The 22,496-nt window shown below is 41.0% G+C and overlaps 1 protein-coding gene across 3 annotated transcripts in view; it reads left to right on the forward strand.

Moving 5' to 3' along the window:
• Window positions 1-22,496, forward strand: part of CCDC66 (coiled-coil domain containing 66) — a 57,411-nt gene that overhangs the window by 25,561 nt on the left and 9,354 nt on the right. For 2 of the 3 annotated variants that reach the window (XM_044684151.1, XM_044685299.1), the window contains 5 exons: window positions 154-319; window positions 480-583; window positions 7,417-7,541; window positions 8,286-8,387; window positions 12,402-12,584. In XM_044684151.1, the coding sequence (XP_044540086.1) occupies window positions 154-319; window positions 480-583; window positions 7,417-7,541; window positions 8,286-8,387; window positions 12,402-12,584 (680 nt within the window). The remainder of the gene's footprint in view (window positions 1-153; window positions 320-479; window positions 584-7,416; window positions 7,542-8,285; window positions 8,388-12,401; window positions 12,585-22,496) is intronic. The other variant, XM_044684748.1, reaches the window with a different exon arrangement.

A 22,496-nucleotide genomic window follows, 5' to 3' on the forward strand; every position in this document is an offset into this window, starting at 1 on the left:
GAAAATCGCAACTTAACTAAGGGCAGAATTAGCCATTGATTGTACTTAAGAAGTTTTTTTAAACAAAATACATAAGTTGTATAAAAAACATGCCATACAATGTGAGAAGCGAAATCCAATCTTCTTTTTAAAGCATATATTTTCTTTTCCCAGGTCAAAACAACTTACATCTTAACAGTTTTCCTAATGAGTCAAAGGACGAGAACATTATGGGATTACTTCAAAAAGCTGAAGACATTTCACCTATCCCAGATGACAGTATCTCTGTGTTAAACAAAAAACAGAAGACATCTATGCCGTGTGAGCAGAAACTTGCCATGTGGGTAACTTTTTTTCTGTTTTCTCTTACATGTATGAGTGATGATTATTCTGGAAACTTGAAACTACATAAAAGACTTGGCTTTAGTCTCCTTGGGACAGATTTTACCAAAACGTATAAAAGTAAGAATGCTTCTATTGTTGTTTTTTCTTTTCCCTAGAAAGACTGTATGGAAACCATCTGATATGTTCAGTACTCTAGGGGAGAGAGAGAGAGAGAAGAGTTTGCTGGAAGCAAAGAAATTCCAGTGGAGGAAGGAACTAGGTATGTAGTTTGTTATTTTTATTAAAGTTTTAGTTAAATGTTGTATTGCTATTTAATAATTTAACTTAGTAATGTAGTATTTTAATACTGGATATTGAGTGGCCAAATAAAATATCTTATTGTAACAATTCAAAAAACATTCTAGTTGAAAAGCACCATCCTAGACACCAGGATCATAAAGATAAAAATAAACAGTTCTTGCCCTCCAAGGAGCTTTATATTCTACTGAAGGATATAACATATGTAAGCAGGAACTTAAATACAAGCTTAATTTGAGGGAAGTGCAAGCAATGCCAAGAGGGAGGGGGGGGGAATTCCAGGAAGGGTTTCCCCATAGGAGGTAGCCCCTAAACTGAGCATTGAAGGAAAAACCTTCTAGGCCTGTGGAGCAGCCTCTGCAAAGGCTTAGAGGTGAGAGATGGAAGGACAGTTAGGCCAGAGCAGAGAGTGTGAAGTGGAGTCATGTGGATTAAGCCCTTCCGAAAGAGGGCAAGAACCCAGTGGTGTGGTCACTCAGATCCATTTCTTAGGGAGGTCACTTTGATGATTCTGTAGAGGATGGGCTAAGGCTGGAAACCAACCAAAAAGCTGGTACAGTGAACCCCAGAAGAGGTCAGTCAGGCAACATTTCTGAAATGATGACTAAATGAGGACAGTGCATGTGGCGAGAAGGGGGCTGAAAAGAGGGATGGAATCCTCTAATTGCCTAGAGAGGAGAGGAAAGGCAAGATTTAGGGAGAGCCTGAGAATAGTGTAAAAGGGAATTCTTTGTTCTCTTTACATTTGTGAAAGGGAATCTTTTATTCCCTTTGTCTATTTTGAGTTAACACTTTGGTTAACAATAACTTAAGTCCCCCTACTTACTTAGTACCTCACCAGATTGTAAAGACTGGATTAACTCTCCTTTGAATTGAATCAACAAAACCTTGAACACCCCTAATTAGCATAGGTGGTTGAGCTCTCCACCAACTCAATCAGCCAGGAAATGAGAATTAACACCTCAGTCAGCCAGGAATCAGTGAACTCTTTTGATGAGTATTCACCTCTCCAGAAGGTGAGAAGTGGTTCTCACAAACACTGCACTCTGGGCAGTGTGGGGCAATTTGGAAGCTGTGATTGGCCCTTGTGAAAAGGGGAAGAGACAAGAAACCATTATAAAAGACCCTGAATTTCTGGAGCAAGGGGAGTCAACTCCAAGGAGTTGGACTTCAGGAAGGAATTCAGCTTCAAGAAGAAGGTTGGCTCAAGGAAGAAAGTCAGCCTCAGGAATCACCTTCAGCTCAAGTCATGTCTTGACCTGCTTCTTGGAGGGAACTTGGGTGAGTGGATAGCTGGTTTTCCCTTTCTGTCTTCTGGAGAGAGTTTAATTCTGGTTGAGGGTCAAAAAGTTCTAACTGAATCCAGCACCAGAACAATATTGAGTTATTTAGTTAGATAAGTTAATGTCCTCTCTACCCTTTTGTATTAATCTGCTTTCACTCTTTCCACCTTTTTTGTAAATAAAAGCTATTAAAGTCATTATGACTTTGAGCAATATTACTTTGAATCAGCAACTACCATTATGATTTATAATTTTCAAACCATTAATTTTTAACCCTTACATTTCTGGTGACCACCAAGATTTGACAAGAACCCATAATCTTCTGATATTTTCCTTTCTACTATCTAAACTATCCCTCAGCCAGCAATAGCTGAATTAATAGCTAAATTCCTCAGCTAAAGAAAGATAAGTCTCTTAAACTCTAAAATTAAATAAGCAACCAAACATGATGCTGAGCAACATAACCTAAATTTGGAAAATGCTATTTCTTGTATATATAAAATGGCTCATAATTCCAGAGAACATTTCACAGTGGCTCCATATAGCACTACTCCTAGCCAGTGATATATAGGCCTGGTGCTTTACATGTTCTTCCTTAAGAAGAAACAAGACAATTGTTTAGTTGAACTCAGAGCTGAATTAAAAGCTAAAAATGAAAGTAACATGAATGATCTTGAAAGACAACTGGGAAATATCTCAAGTAACCGTGAGAAGAAACTTGAGAAGAGTTTGGAGGACCTCAAGGCATATATAAAAAACATCAAGAAAAACTTTTAAAAACCCCAGAGTGAAAAAGAAAGATTTATCAGACTGTTCCCACCCCCTGCCCAATCAACACAAAATAATTCAGTTAAAAGCTTATTCCCCTTAAAGGAAGTACCCACCTTCAATAAAAATGGAGATGTAGTGTCTTTAAGACACCATACACCATTCATCCCCCAAGATCTAGATAGATTCAAACAAGATACTACTACTTTCAAAGAACCAATCTTAATCATAAAAAAATTAGAGAACATTTTTCGAACATTAGACCCCAACTGGATAGACATTGAAAATTTATTAGAAATTTTTCTGACAGAGAGAAAAATAAAATTGCCTCTCTTACTAATCAGAGCAAAGGAAGGAAGCAACTAAATGGCCACCTGAGGACCCAAATTGGAACTCCAATAATCAACAGGATTACACATGATTATGCCAGGCTAGACACATGGATGAAATTTAAAAACCTAGAACAAAAAAACGATGAAAATCCCTCCCAATTCATGAATAGACTTGTTGAGCTGGGAGGTAGATATTTAGAATTGGACCTTTCCAGAGTAAGGGATGTCAGACAGATTAGACAGAAGTTTGTAGAAAACTGCGGTAAAGTTGTAAAAGATTATTTTAGAACCAGCTGTCCAAATTGGTCTGATATGGGCCTTGAAGAATTGACGAGAGTAGCCATTTATGTATTTAATGGCCACCAGACGAAAGATGAAGAAAATTACAGGGAGTCAATGGAGGAATTAAAGAAAATAATTTTTTTTTTAAACCCTTAACTTCGGTGTATTGTCTCATAGGTGGAAGAGTGGTAAGGGTGGGCAGTGGGGGTCAAGTGACTTGCCCAGGGTCACACAGCTGGGAAGTGGCTGAGGCCGGATTTGAACCTAGGACTTCCCGTCTCTAGGCCAGACTCTCAATCCACTGAGCTACCCAGCTGCCCCAAGAAAATAAAATTTTAAGAGAAAAACTGGAAAAAGCAAATCAAGCAATGGCCATAGCCTCTTTGCAAGAATCCATAAATAAACCACCAAAGTGTTATTTATGTGGGGGAAAAGGCCACTTATGTTAAATTGTGGAAACTGGAATCAAATATTTAATAACACAAATTTTAGGAATAATAGTGATTTCAGAAATAACAATAATTATAGATATGGAAATAATCACAATCACAATCAAAACAACTACAGAGGGGGCAGCTGGGTGGCTCAGTGGATTGAGAGCCAGGCCTAGAGACAGGAGGTCCTAGGTTCAAGTCTGGCCTCAGACACTTCCCAGCTGTGTGACCCTGGGCAAGTCATTTGACCCCCATTGCCCACCCTTACCACTCTTCTGCCTTGGAGCCAATACACAGTATTGACTCAAAGATGGAAGGTGAGGGTTTAAAAAAAAAACTACAGAGATAATAATCCAAATGAGTCAAATCAAGACTCAAAACAATATATCCGAAATGGGGCTCATCCATGCTATATCAAGAATGGAAATCCCCCTCAATGAAGGGAACCCCAGAGAAATGGCCAAGAACCTTTATGAAGTTTTGAGAGGAGAGAAAGGACTTTGGAATCAGAGAATGAAACCTTTGATTTCCCAGATCCTGATATCTTAACACCAGTTATCCTAGTCCATTCTCCCCTACATAGTAATGAACCTATGTAACCCTTAAAAAGCGAAGTGCAGTAGCACTATAATATTGCCCACCTCCACATTTATAAAAATGTAGTAGATGAGATGTCTAGACGTCTCATCCGGAAGGTGAAAAGTTTTCCTAAGGGGCATGGTACCCCTAAATATCTCACCTCTACATTACAATGGATGGGACATGTCTTTTAGAGCTGGTACAGTCCCATGCCAAAGGAAGGAGCATTTCAGCCAAGATTGAAAGCCATGAGCTTCAGTGACTACCTGAGTTGATCTGAGTGTTGGTCAACACCATCCCCAGGGGAGGACTGTATAATTGTCATTAAAAAAAAAAAATCTTTTGAGAAAGAAACATTTCAGGAAAGAGAATTCCATAACTCTTCAAATCTAGAAGATGAATTGTTTGAAGAAGGCACCATGAAATGCCTGAAGGAAACCTCCCCAGCATCAGAAGAGCCAGAATGAACGATGGAGCATAATTGATTGAACTATGCCAAAGGGGACTATTGTCCCCTCCCCTATTGTCTTATTGTCAGTGAGCCTAGCAAACATTGGTTTGCACTCTCTCTTTCTCTTCTCTTCTCTCTCTCTTTCTCTCCTTTCCCTGTTATCTCGTATCTTTTGTAGGTTCTGATTATGTAAACGATTCATTGGGGAGACTAGTCTCCCAGCGAATCACAGGGGGGATTATAAAAGGGAATTCTGAGTTTACACTTGTGTTTACTCTCTGAGTAAACACTTTGGCCCTTGTGAAAAGGGGAAGAGACAAGAAGCCAATATAAAAGGCCTTGAATTTCTGGAGCAAGGGGAGTCAGCTCCAAGAAGGAAGTCAGCTTCCAGAAGAAGGTTGGCTCAAGGAAGAAAGTCAGCCTTAGGAATCACTTTCAGCTCGAGTCATCGTCTTGACCTGCCTCTTGGAGGGAACTTGGGTGAAAGGGAATCATAACATAATCATTACATAGCTGGCTTTCCCTTCCTGTCTTCTAGAGAGTTTAATTCTGGTTGAGGGTCAAAAAGTCCTGGCTGAATTGAGTACCGGAGCAATATTTAGTTATTTAGTTAGATAAGTTAATGTCCTCTCTACCCTTTTGTATTTCTCTGCTTTCACTCTTTCCACTTCTTTTGTAAATAAAAACTATTAAAGTCATTATGACTTTGAGCAATATTACTTTGAATCAGTGACTACCATTATGATTTATAATTTTCATATATTCCAATAAAACCATTAATTTTTAACTCTTACAATAGGGAGTTGGGACAGGGGTGGCATCAGAGGCATTTGGGGGACTTCTGGCCTGAGTTCATACACTCTGTTGTATAGACCCAAAAAAACAGAGGTGAGCCTCAACCATCAGGCCTATTTAGTGCTTCTTTCCAGAGCTTCCATGTCTCCAACGGAGGTAGCCACAGCCAGGAGACAGTTGTTGGAGGCTGGCTGGGCAGCCCACAAGCATTACAGGGAGGCTTTGGCATGGACCTCAATCTCCCATGAACCTTTAATACCCCTGAGGTTAGGTTTAATAACCCTGCTAGGGCTGGGAAAAGAAGCCTCGGAAAAGGTTAGCAGAATAGCAATGCAGTGATCCGGGACAGTTCCAGGGGACTCATAAAAAGGAATGCTATCTACATCTAGAGAAAGAACTATGGGAGTAGAAATGCAGAAGGCAGCATATGATTTGTCATTCATCTACTTGGGTATATGATTTGGGGTTTTGGTTTTATGACTATTACAAAAATGAATAATATGGAAATCGGTTTTGAGTGATAATACATGTATAACCCAGTGGAATTGCTTGTCAGCTCTGGGAGCAGAGAGGGAGACTACATGAATCATGTAACTATAGAAAAAGAAGAAAAGGTTAACTGGCAGGGGACAGGGATGGGGGAAGCAGGAAAGACCTAACAGGAAGGAAGGTGGTGGCCCGCTGGCAGGGTTTTCGAACAATCATATCCCACTTTAGTGATTAGCTATTATCTAATATATTAAACATTTTGCTCATCAAAATACTGTAGGATTCACAGTTTGTCGAACACAGTGGGCTGTCCATAAGTAGCCGTTAACTACTATTTTGTGCTTAAGTTACTGTTTACAAAAAAAAACTGGTTTGAAAAAGGCCCTTGTAATACCTGAGCTTTTGCCAGGAGAGCACCAAGCCATGTGTGTGCACCTCCATGTCCACTCGCACAAGCTTAGCCTGGGAACCATCCAGTAAGCAGCTTTGATGTGCCTGTGCTCTGTCTTCATGTCCAACTAGGGCAGGGCACAGTCCAGTGATCTGAGAGGATTCTCAGTGGCTTCCAGCTTTCACTGCCACTAAGCCATCCGCTTGGCTCTGCCCCCTACATTACTGTGAAAGTTAATTAAAGACGTTTTACTCTGCTCAACAGTCATCCATAATTGGGTCAGCATTTTCAGGAACCAGTTTCCCAAGATCATTGATCCATGCCTGGCAGGCCAGTGAACACACACTGCTGATGCTGGCTGTCAGGCCCAGCACTCTGCTTCACTCACAGGGCTAAGACTTGATTTTATTTTATCCTTATTAGAGTTCATGGCTGTCCAGGTCAAACATCGTGTTCTCTTGCATCCTCGTGTTTTTGATATTTTATGTATTTATTCTGTTAACTACAATATTTAATCAGCCTTTGCAGCCCTGTTCCTTGACTATTTGGAATAACAGATGAGAAAATATTGAGAAAAAGTAAATATTACCATTACCATGAATAAGCAAAAGTTCAAGAAATAAACTCCCTGGCTCTTCTGAGTTCATGTCTCTTTAAAAGAAACCTTCGGGGGGCAGCTGGGTGGCTCAATGGATGGAGAGCCAGGCCTAGAGACGGGAGGTCCTGGGTTCAAATCTGGCCTCCGACACTTCTCAGCTGGGTGACCCTGGGCAAGTCACTTGACCCTGATTGCCCACCCTTACCACTCTTCTGCCTTGGAGCCAATACACAGTATTGACTCCAAGACGAAGGTGAGGGTTTAAAAAATAAAGAAAACCTTCGATGAGCGTCAGATTTCAATTCTTTAGGAAAGTTAGTGTTATTTGTCAGATAAATGTACAGTATTTCTTTTTTTTTGCACATTTTGTGAAAAGGACATTGTTGTTTAAAGATGAACAGGTTGCTTTAAAGAAGAAAGAAAAAGAAGCCTCTGAAGAGCAGAAGAAATGCCCCTGGGGCAAATGTGGGAGCACTAAAACCATTTGGAACAATTTTGAGGCAGTGGACCAATGGCAGGTATTGGGGTGGGGGGGGGTATGATATGCTGTGGGTAGACTTGGCAGAACATTCACACATTGCCTTCATCGTTTGTCTTGATGCTCAATGATGTTCTCATCCCCAGCTTCGTGCGTTTCAGTTAGATGGTCAGTGGGATCAGGTGTCCTCTGGAGGCAGCACCCAAATTCCCTTCCCCAAGACATTGAAAACTTTGGAATGTACATGATTGGCTTAATAATTCTGCCTTCATTCTTTATGTTGCTAAGATGCTTGCTCCCAACTCGTATCTTTGACTTTATCCAGGATGGTAAGGCAGCAAGCTAGGATTTGGGTGCTGGGTGCCCAGCACTGTATTGGGGCTTGGGAGTTGGACGTTCCTCTAGCTCTAAATGAGGTGCTATTCTAGCTTCTGGTTCCAGATTCTGTAAAGATAATGGCTTATCAAGAGGTGCTGTTGTGTGTGGTACAGATCCCAGCTCCCCTAGGAATGCATGAGCATCCACTGACCAGGTGGGGGTGGTACCAGCAGGAGACCTGACACTTGGGGGACAAACCTCCTCAACAAGTAAATTGCTTGGCAACACTGGGTATGGGAAATGACTTTGATTTCCTTTCTGTTGTTAGAGAAAATGGAAATCTGCCCCAGATGCCCTCTTCCGTCATGTGGTCTGCATAGTTTCATGTTGTTTTCTTTTCATCCGTAGGCTGTTCACTGTCATCCGGAGAACACAATGCCTGACTTTCATTCATTCTTTTTTTTAGTCCTCTTCGAGTCCATCTAGTGTTCTCTCCAGGTCACCGAATCTGAGGCTGTCGGCCCATCCTGGTGGGGATTCCATACCTGGGACTAGCCAGACTCTGGAAGTAAGTCTGTAAGTGTTTGTGTAGGAGATGGGGAGATTGAAGGCCAGAAGGGCCTTGGAAACTGTCTAATCTAGGCCGACTCCCCAGCCCCACCCCAGTAGGCTCAGAGACATCAGAGACCCCAAGCCTCAGGGCCAAGGTTTGAACCCAGGTTCTCCAGTGAAAAATCAAACATAGTGCTGGAGAGAGCTCTGGATCTAGAGTCAGAAAGAACTGCTCAGATGTGACCTCAGACACGGAAACAGCCTGCTGGGTGTGGGGGAGCAGGTCTGCCTGCCTCGTGTCTGCTCAGTAAACTCCAGTGGCTCTTTGTTGCCTCCAGGATCAGTGTTGGTCATTCAGAGCCCTTCATCACCCAGGCCTCTCCCCCCTTTCCAGGCATCGGACACCTTAATCTTCAGCACATATTCTAGCTATTCTGTGAACGAGACCCTCTGTCTTTCTGCCTTCTCCTCCTCATCCCCATCTCCTGACCTCTCTGGCTTCCTTCAAGTCCCACCTTCTCTGGGAAGCCTTCCCCAACCTCTGATCACTCCAGGGCCTGCCCTCTGTTAATTCTCTGCCACTTCTCCTGTTTAGGGTTGCTTTGTACTCGAGTTTTGCTTGCACATTGTACAACTGTTAGCTCCCCAAGGGCAGCGACTGTCCTTTGCTTCCTTTGTATCATCTCTTAAGTGCTTAGCACAGTGCCGGGCACATAGTCGGGGGCTTAGTAAATGATGACTGAATTAAAAGGCACTTAACGAGGGTGTAGCTAGGTCACACCAATGGATCGAGAACTAGGCCTGGCAGCAGGAGGTCCTGGGTTCAGATGTGACCTCAAACACTTCCTCACTGGGTGACCCTGGGCAGATCACTTAATCCCACCATTGCATAGCCCTTACAGCTCTTCTGCCTTGGAACTGATACAGTATTGAATCTAAGATGGAAGGTCAGGGTTGTTTGGCTTGTCTGTTTGTTCATTTACAGCGCACTTTCCTCCTAACCCTATAGGCTGGGTAATACCAGTATGATCATTAATCCCATTTCAGGGACAAGGAAACAGGCCTGCAGCTTGGGTCAGGGCTGGAATTCAGAGCCGAGTTTTTGAGACTCCCAGCCTGGTGCCCTTTTTGCCATACTCTGTAGCAGATAGGTACGTTTGCAATTGATCGTTTTTAAATGATTGGGGAAATGAGGCCATATTGAGAGAGAGCTAAAATTCAGGAAAGTAACTCTGTGTCAGTGCCCTTCAGCTGGTAGCACCATCTTGGTTAGCCCTCCGTCCATCCTGAAAAGAAGCACTGGCTCTTTAATAATCTTGTCAGAAGACCAGAAATCGGCATGGCCTGCTATGACCTCTCCTGACGAAGCCTTTCTGATTCCTTGGGATCATCACTTCCTTTTCTGGATTCTTCAGACCAGTCCTTTGGAGAGGCGGCTAGAGTTTGTCCATTCTGACAGTTCGGCCTCCCCACTGGCTTTTTGGTCTGTTCCCAACCTTTTAGGCTGTGTGTTCCTCAGGCCCCTGCCCTTTTTACCCTCTTTGTCCCAGACCATCCCAGAACCCTTTTGGGACAACTGGATGACAGGAGGATCTGCCAATGCCAGGGGTGCCTCTTCTCCTTGCTTTTGCTCTTGGTCCAGGATTCTTGACTGCTTGCATAGTTTAGCTAAGATGAAAGTTCATAACCATGCTTCTTCCTATCTGCCCTACCTCCCTGCTCAGGCCCTCAGCACTATTCCTGACCAGTTAGGTAATTTCAGAACCCCTGGACCCTATCATCTACCTTACCTCTACCTGGAGCACTTCTGACCTGTCTGCCCTGCAGCTTAGCTACCTTTTCCCTTGTGGGTTGTTTCCCCCATGAGAATGTGTGAGCTCCTAGAGAGCAGTCATTGTATCACTTTTCTCTGTCTGGCCTCAGAGCTTACTTAGCTCAGGCCTTGGCACATCAAGAACTCTTAGCTTCCTTATTCATTCACTAACTTCTTTTTCTACCTTTTGTTCCTTGACATCAACTTTTACCTTTAAGCAAATAATTCCACAGTCTCTATTTCTGGCTCTGAGCCCTCTCCCAAGTTCTAAACTTCCATCTCTAATTTCCCAGAAGACATTTCTATCTTCAGGTGTCTCATGCATCTCAAATGGAACACGTCCAATGCCAACTTTATCACCTTTTCCCCAAACTTGTGCCTTCACTAATTCTCTGTGTGGCTTCAGCATTCACTCCGGGTCCCAGGATCCAAACCTTGATGTTATCTTCAACTCTTTTATCTCCTTCACTTCCAATTAACTGCCAAAACCTATTGATGTTTCTTCCCTTAATGTCTTCTGAGTCTCTGGCCTCGCCAGTCTCTTTTCCACCACTTTGTCACCACTGCAGGGCAAGCCTTCATTCTCATCTGCTTGAAGTATTGTAAGAGCCCCCTAACAGGCTTTCTCCCCCTCCCACCTTGTTTTAAAAGAAGTTTTTATTGAAGTCTATTGCAGTTTACATCATCATAGTGTTTTCCTCAAGATCTCTCAGTCCAAAGTGTGGCTGCCAAGTTATACATTTGATCTGGACCTAGCCCTCTACTTGGTGGCTCTCTGTGGCTACCAACTAAAGTTCAGATACTTAAACCTGGCATTCAAGGCATCCCTAGTGAGAAAACCCTTAGGATCAGAGTGGTCAGAAGTTCTTGACTCAGGGGCAGCTGGGTAACTCAGTGGATTGAGAGTCAGGCCTAGAGACGGGAGGTCCTACGTTCAAATCCAGCCTCAGACACTTTCCCAGCTGTGTGACCCTGGGCAAGTCCCTTGACCCCCATTGCCCACCCTTACCAATCTTCCACCTAGGAGCCAATACACAAAAGTTATGGGTCTAAAAAAAAAACAAACAATAAATAAATAAATGAAAAGAAGGTCTTGACTCTCCTGGTAGGAATGGCCGCATACTGAGGCTGGGCTGTGGCCCTGCTTTGCAGCACTTCTTCCTATCTGTCTTGTGCTCTTTCCAACCTCATCTGTGTCAGCTGGCCTGGCCTGCCTGGCCTTCCCAGGACACCAGTCAGCAAACATTTGCCCCAAGTCTATTTTGTGCTTGACACCAGTGATACAAACAACAGTTTCTATTTGAAGGGAGCTTCCATCCTGCCAGAGCCAAAGCTAGGTGTCTTAGTGGATAGAGTGCTAGGTCTAGGGCCAGGAAGACCTGGGTTCAAATCCAGCCTCTGAGACTCACTGTGTGTCCCTAAGTATGTCATTTAACCCTTTTTGCCTTAATCTACTGGAGAAGGACATGGCAAAACCACTCCAGTGTCTTCGTCTAAGAAAACCCCATGCAGGGTGGCAAAGAGACACAACTGAATGACCAGACAAGAGATAAAATGTAAATGCCTTGGGATATGAAAGACCCGTACAGTCAGCATAGAGGAGATGTCCCTAGCAAATAGATGGGAGAAGGTAGGATGAAAACTGAGCTGCAGAAAATCATGGTGAAGCCAGGTCTTAGAGGAAACCAGGGATTCCAGGCCAGGGGAATAACTGAAGTCTAGGGACAAAGGCAAGAGATGGGGCAGAGCAAGACTGCTGGATCAGAGGGTACAGTTGAGTAGACAGATAGGACAAGGCCACACAGTCACCAAATGCCCACCCACCTATGGTGGTAGAAACTGCCTTCTCTGAACTTCATGTGAACCAGAGCACACAGAGATAGCAAATAAGGGGTTGATCTGTTAAGGAAAGAAACATTTAATAAGCACTTCTTGTTTGCCAGGTGTCATACCAAGCATGGAGGAGGCAACAAAAGCATCAAGATGTGCCTTAGTATGGGGAGGCCTCATTTTCTACTCACTGTGATGTGAGATATCAGGGCTGCTTAGCTCACCAGATACCCATACCAGAGTCTGGTGTGTGTTTACATTTCCATAGTGATATCTGTTAAACAAAAGCAAAGAGCCAGTCACCATTTAATTTGAAAAGACTCTTAGGTGGGGCTGTGATATTTTCTTTTTTCAAATACTTCCCCTCTTATTCTTTTTCATCCATAGATGACACTTCCAACTGAATTTAACCCTGCTGCTGCTGCTGAGGAGACCCAGGTTTTTAAGAATGTTTCTAGAGGAGACTCAAACGAAGTTGTCCCCAGTCACTACTCCAGACCACGGGGGAAACCCTCAACTTTTAGTTCTCCAGATTTGCCAGCAGCCATTCGGACAGCCTTTGTTTTAGGGGTGAGGCTTTCTTTTCCTCTTTTCTTTTTTCTTCTTAGTTCACCTACCTCTTACAGGCTTGTCTTCTTCCAAGAATCTGTTAAATTCATATAAATTTGTTTAAAAGATTTTCCATCCATTCTGCATGTGGCTTATATACTCTTGCTGATTTATTTACAGTTGTCTTTCCCCCTAGAATGGGAGCTACTTGAGGAAAGGGATTATTGTCACCTTTCTTTCTCCTCCTATCATATAGCACAATGCCTGGAGCAAACCAAGCACCTGGGAGATGCCAGTGGTCAGTATTTATTTAGCACTTTTGCGTGAGGCACTGAGAACAGAGAGGCAAAATAGTCCCTGGCCTAAAGAAGCTCTTGTTCCAAAAAGTGAGACAGTAGGGCCCACAATGGAATCAAGCTAACTTTTCTCCCTTCAGATGACAGAAATCAACTGAGTTCTAAAATGGGACAAGGGTTTGCTTCTGTCATGAACCCTTTCCAGTCCCTAGTTGAGGCCAAAAGAGATTCCTTGTAGTTGAAGAGGAGCTTCAGGGGCTCCTGTCTACACATGACATTGTGCCAGTGACATCTCAACCCAGAAACACCATAGAGCCACCTCAGAGAGTCCCAGGAATGTGGTCCATAGGAGATCCTCATAGGAAACCCAAGTAGATGAAGAAAGCCTCTTGGCCAGACTGCTTTTTAGTTCATCTGTCATAAACAGAAGTGATGGAGACACAAGTTGGGCCTAGAACTTGGTAGGAAACTCAAAGATCACAAGAGAGCCTAGACTTAGAGCTGGATGGGGCCTTGGATGCCATTGAAGCCAAGCCTTTCTTCGGAAAAATAGGAAACCAGAGGCCCAGACAACGGGAGACATGCCCAGGGTCACACAGCTAGGAAGGACTTCGAGGTGGGGTTTAGGTTTGGGGTTTATTTGTTGTTGTTTTGAGGGTTAGGGTTATTTTAACTAGAATAGGTTTTATTTCATGAGAAACACGCAAAGAACGAAACTTGGATCCCATAAAAAATGTTTACTACCTCCTAAATAAATTTCATAAATTTAAGCAGCACTATGAGGAAAAAAAGGAGGAAAATTCACTGCTTTCAGCTGCTTACTCTCTAACCATTATTTCCATAACTTGGCATCCCTTTCTCATCAGAGGGGTACTCTGGGCATGCCTTCCCGGTAACAGGAAGGCCCACAGGCCATGTTAAAAGCCAAATAATGAGAACAAGGCCCAGTTCTGATTGGCTCCAGCTCTTCTCCAAACCAGAGAAAGATTTTTGTAAGTGAGCCATAGGACTGTGACGGGGGAGGGGGGGAGTGTTCTTTGTGTGCATACAAAATATTTACGTGCGCGCGCACACACACACACACACACACACACACACACATACACACACATATATGCTTTAGAATCAATATATTCTCAAATTTTTTTTTTCATTCAAGGGATTGTGGTATGAAGAAGGTACCAAGTGGGTGGGATGGAAGGAAGGGGCTGCCCAAGAAAGAACTTTACACCAGCTTCTTGGCTTTGAAATGTTGACTTTTCCCCCATGCCGTTGAGGTTAAGGATGACTGCTGAGCAGTGGACCACCATAGCCCTTTCTGGTGGTGCCCTCACTTGTCTTCTGGAAGCATTCTTCACACTAACTTGTAGTCATCCTGATCAAGCAGCCAACGGGCCTAGAATCATAACCATTTCAGGTCGCTGCTGCCATGCTTATAACCCCTGTGTCTATGTGTACTCATAGTTGGCCTGCAAAGATGGTCACTAGGCTCAAGTGGAAAGGCAAGGGTGTAGCTGAATTGGCTTTTGGAGTCATCCTACCATGATCACACCACTGGTCCATCTGGCTTCTTCACACATCCCCAGGGCTAGGTGCAGGGCAAAAAAGTATCTGCCCGCAGATGCCAGAGCTGGGTGCAGTAGCTGCTGAGGACTGTCATCTCATCTGGGATTTTTTTGGTGAAGCAGCACTTCTCATTCTTCGCAGTATTAAAAAAGAGCCCCTTCCCAGGACAGGCAGAGCAGCAGCCACTACAGTAGCATCTAACACCCCCTGGCTCAAGCAGCGGCCATCACTGCTAGCAGTGCCCTACCATGTAGGCAGCCTCCAAGACCTCTCTGACTGCAGGTACAGTGTTCTTTCCACATGTTGTGCTGCCTTTGAAGAGGAGGCCAGAGCACTGGGAAAATGATCTAGTGCTTTTAATGGTCCTGAGGTTCTCCCCAAAGCTAAGGCTTTTGTTTAACCTTAGTAGTTTTCCAATGATATGACTGTCAAGTGTGAAGACCACATTATCATAGAGGGGCAGGTAGTCTGCCTGAATGTAGGCCCATTAAGGGGGCCACAGCATGTTCCCAGTGGAATAGTGTTACTCCTGGTTCCACTACCCACTTCACTATCCAATACTTTCATATAAGTATTTCCGGGTTTCTTTGTGATCCATCTTGTATGTCATTTCTTCTGGCACAATGGTATTCCATTACAATCATATACCCCAATTTGTTCAGCCATTCCCCACCTAATGCTATTTCAATTTCCAGTTCTTTGCCACATAAAAAGAGTTACTATAAATATTTTTTGTACAAATAGGTTCTTTTCCCCTACCTTTGATCTCTTTGGGTTGCAGACCTAGAAGTGGCATTGCTGGGTCAAAGGGTCTGCAGTTTTATGGCCCTTTGGGCATGTTCCAATTTCTGATCTCCAGAATAGTTATATCAGGTTATAGCTCCATGAACAGTAATATTATTGTCCCAATTTTTGCACATCCCCTCCAACACAGATCATTTCCCTTTTGACCTATTAACCAGACTAAAAAGTGGGAGGTGGTACCTGTTAAAGAGTTTTCTTAATCTTTCCCTTTGTCCCTTTAAGAGGTGAAGGAGCAAAGAGATTTCACAGTAAGAGTCAGTTAACTGACAGTTTCTATGGTTAGTCCGTTACCTAAGAGACGAAAGAGGTATATAAATTGAAGAGTTGGAAAGTGCTTTTGACTCTGGGTTCCCTAGAGATCAGGAGTGTCTCTGTGTCTCTGACCGATATTTGGAGATAGAGAAAATGGATTTGAAGGCCTTACTAGCCTGTAAGGAGGTAGGAGGTGGTTAATGCTTATCTATTAGCTCAGGTAGGTAGTTAGATAGTGAATAATCCTTAGTCAGAGTAGGTATATAGGCTGGACCTAGCCCAGCAGAAGAAACTGCCCTCAAAGGCAGATAGATAAGGGTTTTTCTTAGAATTTTAGTTAGGATTGGGATTTTGGGTAAAGCTATAAGATTACTCTCACTTTCCTCCTTTCTATTTCCTCTCCAAACTTTCCTCAAAATAAACTAAGTGTTTAAGAAACTGTTTTCCTGACCTTTGTTCAAATTTCTACCAAAAAAAATTTAACCCTTCACAGCCTGGCAAACCAGCTAGGAGTTTGATTAATCTATTGATCTTCTGTTGTTTTCAATATTAGGAAAAGGATAGACATGTAACCATGGTGCTAGATATCAGGTACAGTTAGTGAAAGAGGAGGTGCCACTTTACCTCAAACAACTCCCACTACCAGGGACCTTCACTAAAATTTTACATCTCACAGTTTTGGATTGTCTCCGGTTAGTACTGCTTATGGTGGAAGTATTTGCACTGTCTGGAATTTTTCAAGGCTGTACCAAGTATTTAGTTTAATTCTTACTAAGAAAAGGAAACAACTGAAAGAGAGATTAATGGAGACTAGAGTTGCATATCTTGAGGATTACATCTCTCAGTTGACTAAAACTATTACACAACAAAATGAAACTCTCTCCCACTTGACCCAACCTGCCTCTCCTACTGTTTCTAACTCTCCCACCAAGGCAGCTAAAACCAAAAACCAAAAGAAAGATGATATAAACCCTAGCCTACTCCCTTTAAGAGAAGTACCAATTTTTAATCCAAAAAAGAAAGAGTTGGTATCTATTAGGCATCAAAGACCATTTGCCCCTCAGGATATGGAGGGATTTAAGTGGAGCATTCCTTCTTTTGAGGAGGAACCCATAGCAATTATAAAAAAGATTGAAACAATATGTAGACAATTTGATCCAACCTGGATTGATTTCGAATATCTACTAGATGAATTGCTAACCAAAAAATAAAAGTGATCAGCCTTACAAATGAGGCTAATTTGGCAATTCACTGGCTGGAAACTGACCCTCAATGGAATTTTAACGATCCCCTGAACTATGTGAGATTACATCAAGCTAGAGAGGCAGTACTTAATGCAATGAGAGCATGTTCAGATAGACCAGGTACCTGGACAAAATTTGAAAAATTAAAACAAGGGATAGGAGAAAACCCTTCTCAGTTCATGGAACGACTTACAGAACTGGGAGAGAGGTATATAGATTTAGATTTGACCAGAGAAAGAGATATTAGACAATTGAGAAGGCAGTTTGTAAAAATTGTTGCAAGGTAGTCAAGGACTTTTCCAAAACCAGTTGTCCCAAATGGATGAATTATGGACCTTGATGAATTAAGGAGAGTGGCAGCATATGTTTATAACGGACATGAAATAAAAGATGCTGATGATACTGATTTAGTGGATGCATTAAGAAAGGAGACAAATGTATTAAAGGGAAAAACTGATAAACTTGAAAAGGGAGATATAAGTTTTGGGGTAGCTGTGGCTCCAGTGCAAGAATATACAAACCAGAGACCAACTTGTTACTTGTGCAGAAAAAGGGGACACCTAATGATAAATTGCAGATGCTGGAATCAAATATTCAGTAATTTTAGGGAAAAAAAATGGTGGAAATTTTAGAAATAACTATTCTAGGAACAACAATTATTTAGAAATAATAACAGCAGAAACAATTTCAGAAATAACAATTATGGAAATTATAGGAATGATAGAAACAATAACCAAATTGAGGCAAATGATTTATTACAATATATCCATAATGGAGCACATCCACATGAAAGCCAAAATGTAAATCCTCCTCAATGAGAGGAATTTGAGAGGAGAACATGCAACTTTATGAAGGTTAGACAGGGGAGAACGGACTCTGGAATCAAAGATTGAAACGTTTGATTTTCCAGACACATAATTTCGCCAGTCATCCAGTCCATTCTCCCCTAGATAGCATTGAACCACATGTAATACTGAAAGTAGGGAATATGTTACATGATTGTCTTTTGATATTGGGGCATCAAGATCTGTGCTAATGAGTACATCTGATCCTAATTGTAATTCTATTGGCCCTATTAATGTTGGGGGGGAAGGGGTGGAACACCTTTGAAAGTCCAAAAGCTTTCACCACGAATGATGTCTGTGAGACCTTTATCCAAGGAACATTCGTTCCTGCTAATGCCTAACTCCCCTGTGAATTTATTAGGAAGAGATCTGTTGTGTAAATTGAGAGCCATAATTTGTACTCAGGATGGTGATATTACATTAGAACTACCTGAAGAATCTCTAAATTTTTTCCCAGTACTCTTTTTAGGAAATGTAGGTTGGCAATTGGAGGGAAAGGTAGGGAAATAAAGGGTAGGAAGGAAGCTGGGTCCTCCCCCAGCCTCGGTAGGTAAATTGACCAGAACCTTTTAGAGGTAGGCTAGGAAACAGATAAAATCAGACTAGACTCAAGGGATATTTAGCTGGGTTTATTTAAGGTTAGAAAAGAAAGATTTGGGAAAGCCAGGGAAAATTAGATCTCTGGCAGCTAGAAAGGACCAAAGGTCTCCACCCAGTTTTGGGGTGTGGGGGGCACTCCTCTGCTATGGGGGAAAAGTTTCTCTGGGGAAAACAGTCTCTCCGGGGGGAAAGGCGCCAAAACTCGTGCTTCTCTCTTCTTTTATGCTCTCTCAGACATCTCCTACAAAGGAAGTGAGATGTGTCTGAGGAAGTTGAAGTAGAGAGTCCTGGGAGATGTAGTCTCCCAGGATTCAGAACCATTTTAAAACGCACAATAATCAGGAAGTGTGGATAAAACTCCAACCTTAAAAATCCAACAGATATATCTGAATCTCTCTGGGATACATCTTCTACCGATGTAGGCCTGCTTAAATCAGATTTCTCTCTGACATATAATGAAAAAGAGGTTAAAAAATGGAAACAGAACTTTAAGGTTAAATAAATTAATGGTGTATGGGTGGCATCAGAAGGAAAACCAATACTTCCTAGAACTTTTTATCAACAAATTTGCCAATCCATAAAAATGATCATTTTGAAAAACAAGGCATTGTAGATTCGGTAAAGAAAGTATGGATAGCTCCTGAAATAACCAACATTGCCTCTAAAGTATGTGCATCTTGGGCAACTTGCCAAGCCTATAACCAGCATAGCTTTTGAGGAAAAGCATTTGGGAGACATCCTTTAACCTAGACACTATTTGAACATTTCCAAATTGATTTCTTAGCAATGCCAAAAGCTGGACATTACAAATTTTGTGTAATTATAATAGACCAGCTATCAAGATGGCTAGAAGCATTTCCAACTGCAAGAGCCACATCAGCGTTTGTAGCCAAAATATTACTAAAAGAAATCATACTGATTTGGGTTACCAGCAAGAATTGCTTCAGACAGGAGAACATATTTTACAAATTTGGTTTTAGCACAAATATATTTGTGCCTAGGTATAACACCAAAATTTCATGTGCCATACCACCCACAAGGCTCAGGACAAGTAGAATGAATGAACAGAGAACTAAAGACCATGATTGGCAAACTATGTACTGAGACTCATTTGAAATGGCCTGACACTTTACTTTTAGCATTATTCTACCTTTGAAGGAGGCCAAGGCGAGATCTACACATCTCACCATTTGAAATGCATGCAAAACCATTTAATCCCATCTATACGTCATTGTTAGGAGGAAATAACTACAATTGCTACATATATAAGACATCTACAAATCAAGATAAAAGAACTTCATGAATCAGGAGCTATAGTGCAAGCTGGACCAATAGACCTTTCTCTTCATGATTTAAATCCTGGAGATACAGTTTCAGCGACAAGGAGCAACTCGGACAGCCTGGGAAAGTCCATTCCATATACTTTTAACAACTCCTACAGCAATCAAGATAGGAGGAAAGACATTGTGGATCCATTGTTCTCATGTGAAAAGAGTACCTTGCCATTAAAAAAGATTAACTACATGCATCAAGAAGACTACAAAGACATTATTTTCAATTACACTGAATTTCTGAACATATATTTTGCTTTTCAATAAAAAGATTTGATTTTCTTGTACATAAAGGTTTAATTTTGAATGAGTAGTAAGTGTATAATTTATGTTATATTTTATGTTATAGGATTTAGTATTTTTGTGTAGAAATTATTAATATACTTTATAGGATTATAGAAAAAGTTAAAATAACTAAATAATATGTAAATGGTAAAGTACTGATCAACACCCATCTCAAAAAGGATATTAGATCCACCTTAGGGAAGATATTAGATGTACATAATGTGTATATAAAGTTCTTGTTTTATTTTTTTATAACAGTAACTATAAGGTGAATTTGGATTAATATCTTTAGATTCTTATTTCTGTAGAGTTTAATAAGGTTTTCCTGTATGGTAAGAATTGTATGATTCTGTAATTGTATATGATTTGAGATTATAAGATTTGCTTTGCTTTCCTTCTTTCTATCTTTACTTCTTCCTGTTTCTAATAAAGAATATAAGATAGTTTTGTTTGTAAGATCCACATGGAAGAATTCTCTCCCAAATGATCTCAGGTGGGGAGGGGGAGAATGTGTTAAAGAGAGTTTTCTTAATCTCTCCCTCTGTCCCTTTAAGAGGCAGAGGAGCAGAGAGATCTCACAGCAAGAGTCAGTTAACTGACATCTTCTGTGGTTAGTGCTGAGGAGTCCATTACCTAGGAGATTTGATAGTTGGAAGGAGCTTTTATCTCTGAGTTCCCAAGTGTCTCTGACTAATAGTTGGGGATAGAGAAAACAGATTTGAAGGCCTTAATAGCATATAAGGAGGTTGATTAATGTCTATCGATTAGCTTAGGTAGGTAGATAGCGAATAATTCTTAGTCAGAATAGGTATATAGGCTGGGCCTGGTCCGACAGAAGAAACTGCCCTCAAAGGCATATAGATTAGGGTTTTTCTTAGAATTTTAGTTAGGATTGGGATTTTGGATAAAGCTCTAAAATGACTCACTTTCCTTCTTTCTATTTCCTATCCAAACTTTCCTCAAAATAAACTAAGTGGTTTGTGTTTAAGAAACTGCTCTCCTGACCTTTGTTCAAACTCCTACCAAAAAATTTTAACCCTTCACATACCTCGGCATTATTTTAATTTACATTTCTCTAATAGTCATTTGAAGCATTTCTTCCTATGACTAAAAATAGTTAATTTCTTTATCTGAGAATTGCCTGTTCATATCCTTTGACCATTTGTCAGTTGGGGAATGCTTTGTATTCTCAGAAATTTAACTTGGTTCTCTAGATATCTGAGATAACTGAGTAATGAGGCCTTTGTCAAGACACTTGCTATGAAATTTTTTTCTCAGATTGTCATTTCCTTTCTAATCTTGTTTGCATTAGTTTTGTTCATGCAAAATCCTTTTAATTTAGTTATTGATCTGTTTTACATCTTGTAATGTTCTCCTATATCTTATTTGGACATAAATGTGCTTCCTAATTTGTTATGGCATTCCCCTTTATTTCTAAATCATGTATCCATTTTGACTTCTCCTTGGTATATAGCAAGAGGTGTTGGTCCATGTCTAGTTTCTGCCATACTGTTTTTGTAAAATAATGAGTACTTCCAAAAGTCTGGATCTTTGGGTTTGTCAAACACTAGGCTACTATGGTCGTTTACTATTGTATGTTGAGAGCCTAATCTATTCCACTGATCCACTATTCTATTTCTTAGCCAGTACTAGATTTTCATGGTTGCTGCTTTATAATACAGTTTGAGATGCAGTGCAGCTAACCCACCTTCCTTTTTTTTTTTTTTTTTTTTCCCATTAATCCTCTTGATATTCTCGGCCTTTTGTTCTTCTGGATGAATTTTTATTTTTTTTCTAGCTCTGTAAAATAATTTTTGGCTAGTATATGACACTAAATAAATTAATTTAGATACCAAAATTATAATTTTCATTATATTGGCTCTGCCTATCCACGAGCAGCTAATGTTTTTCCACTTGTTCAGGTATGACTCTTTATTTATGTGAAAAGTGTTTTGTAGTTGTGGGTTTAGATTTATCCTTGTCCAAATAACAAACTCCCTGAAAATCAGAATTGACTAAATAAAAGCCAATGACTACATGAGACAAGAAATAGTAAAAAAAATCTGAAAAAAATATGTAGAAGAAAATGTAAGGTATCTCTTAACAAAAACTACCTGAACTCCATGACCACAATAAAAGCTTAGACATTACAGTTCAAGTCTTTAAAAGAAAGTATAAGCCAGAGTGGAAATAGAAAGAATCCACTGGTCTACCTTCTTAAAGAAAACCACAATTGAAAACTTCTGGGGACATTATACCAAAATCCAGAGCTTCCAGTTCAAAAAAAAGACTGCAAGCAGCCAGAAAGAAATAATTCAATGACCGGAGCCACAAGCAGAATTACATCTGATTAGCAGTCACCATAATAAAGGATCAGAGATCTTGAAATATCATATTCCTTGCTTACAGCCAAAATTACTTACATAGCAAAACTGAATATAATACTACAAGAGGAAAATGGATCTTCAATGAAATAAAGGACTTCTAAGCATTCCCAATATAAAGTTCAGAAATGTATAGAATCTTTGAAGTTCATAAGCACAAAAGTGAGTGCCCAATGATAAAGGACCACAGAACAAACTGCTTCTATTCCAATAAGGACAGATGCTATGTGGTTCCCTTGTGAACACTTATCATCAAGGGCCATAGAGGGAGTCTAATTAGACCAAAGGCAGTTTCATTGTATTTGAGAGTGTGGATGGCATTCTTC

Source organism: Gracilinanus agilis, chromosome 1, assembly GCF_016433145.1.
Source record: "Gracilinanus agilis isolate LMUSP501 chromosome 1, AgileGrace, whole genome shotgun sequence".
In the NCBI taxonomy this organism is placed as follows: domain Eukaryota; kingdom Metazoa; phylum Chordata; class Mammalia; order Didelphimorphia; family Didelphidae; genus Gracilinanus; species Gracilinanus agilis.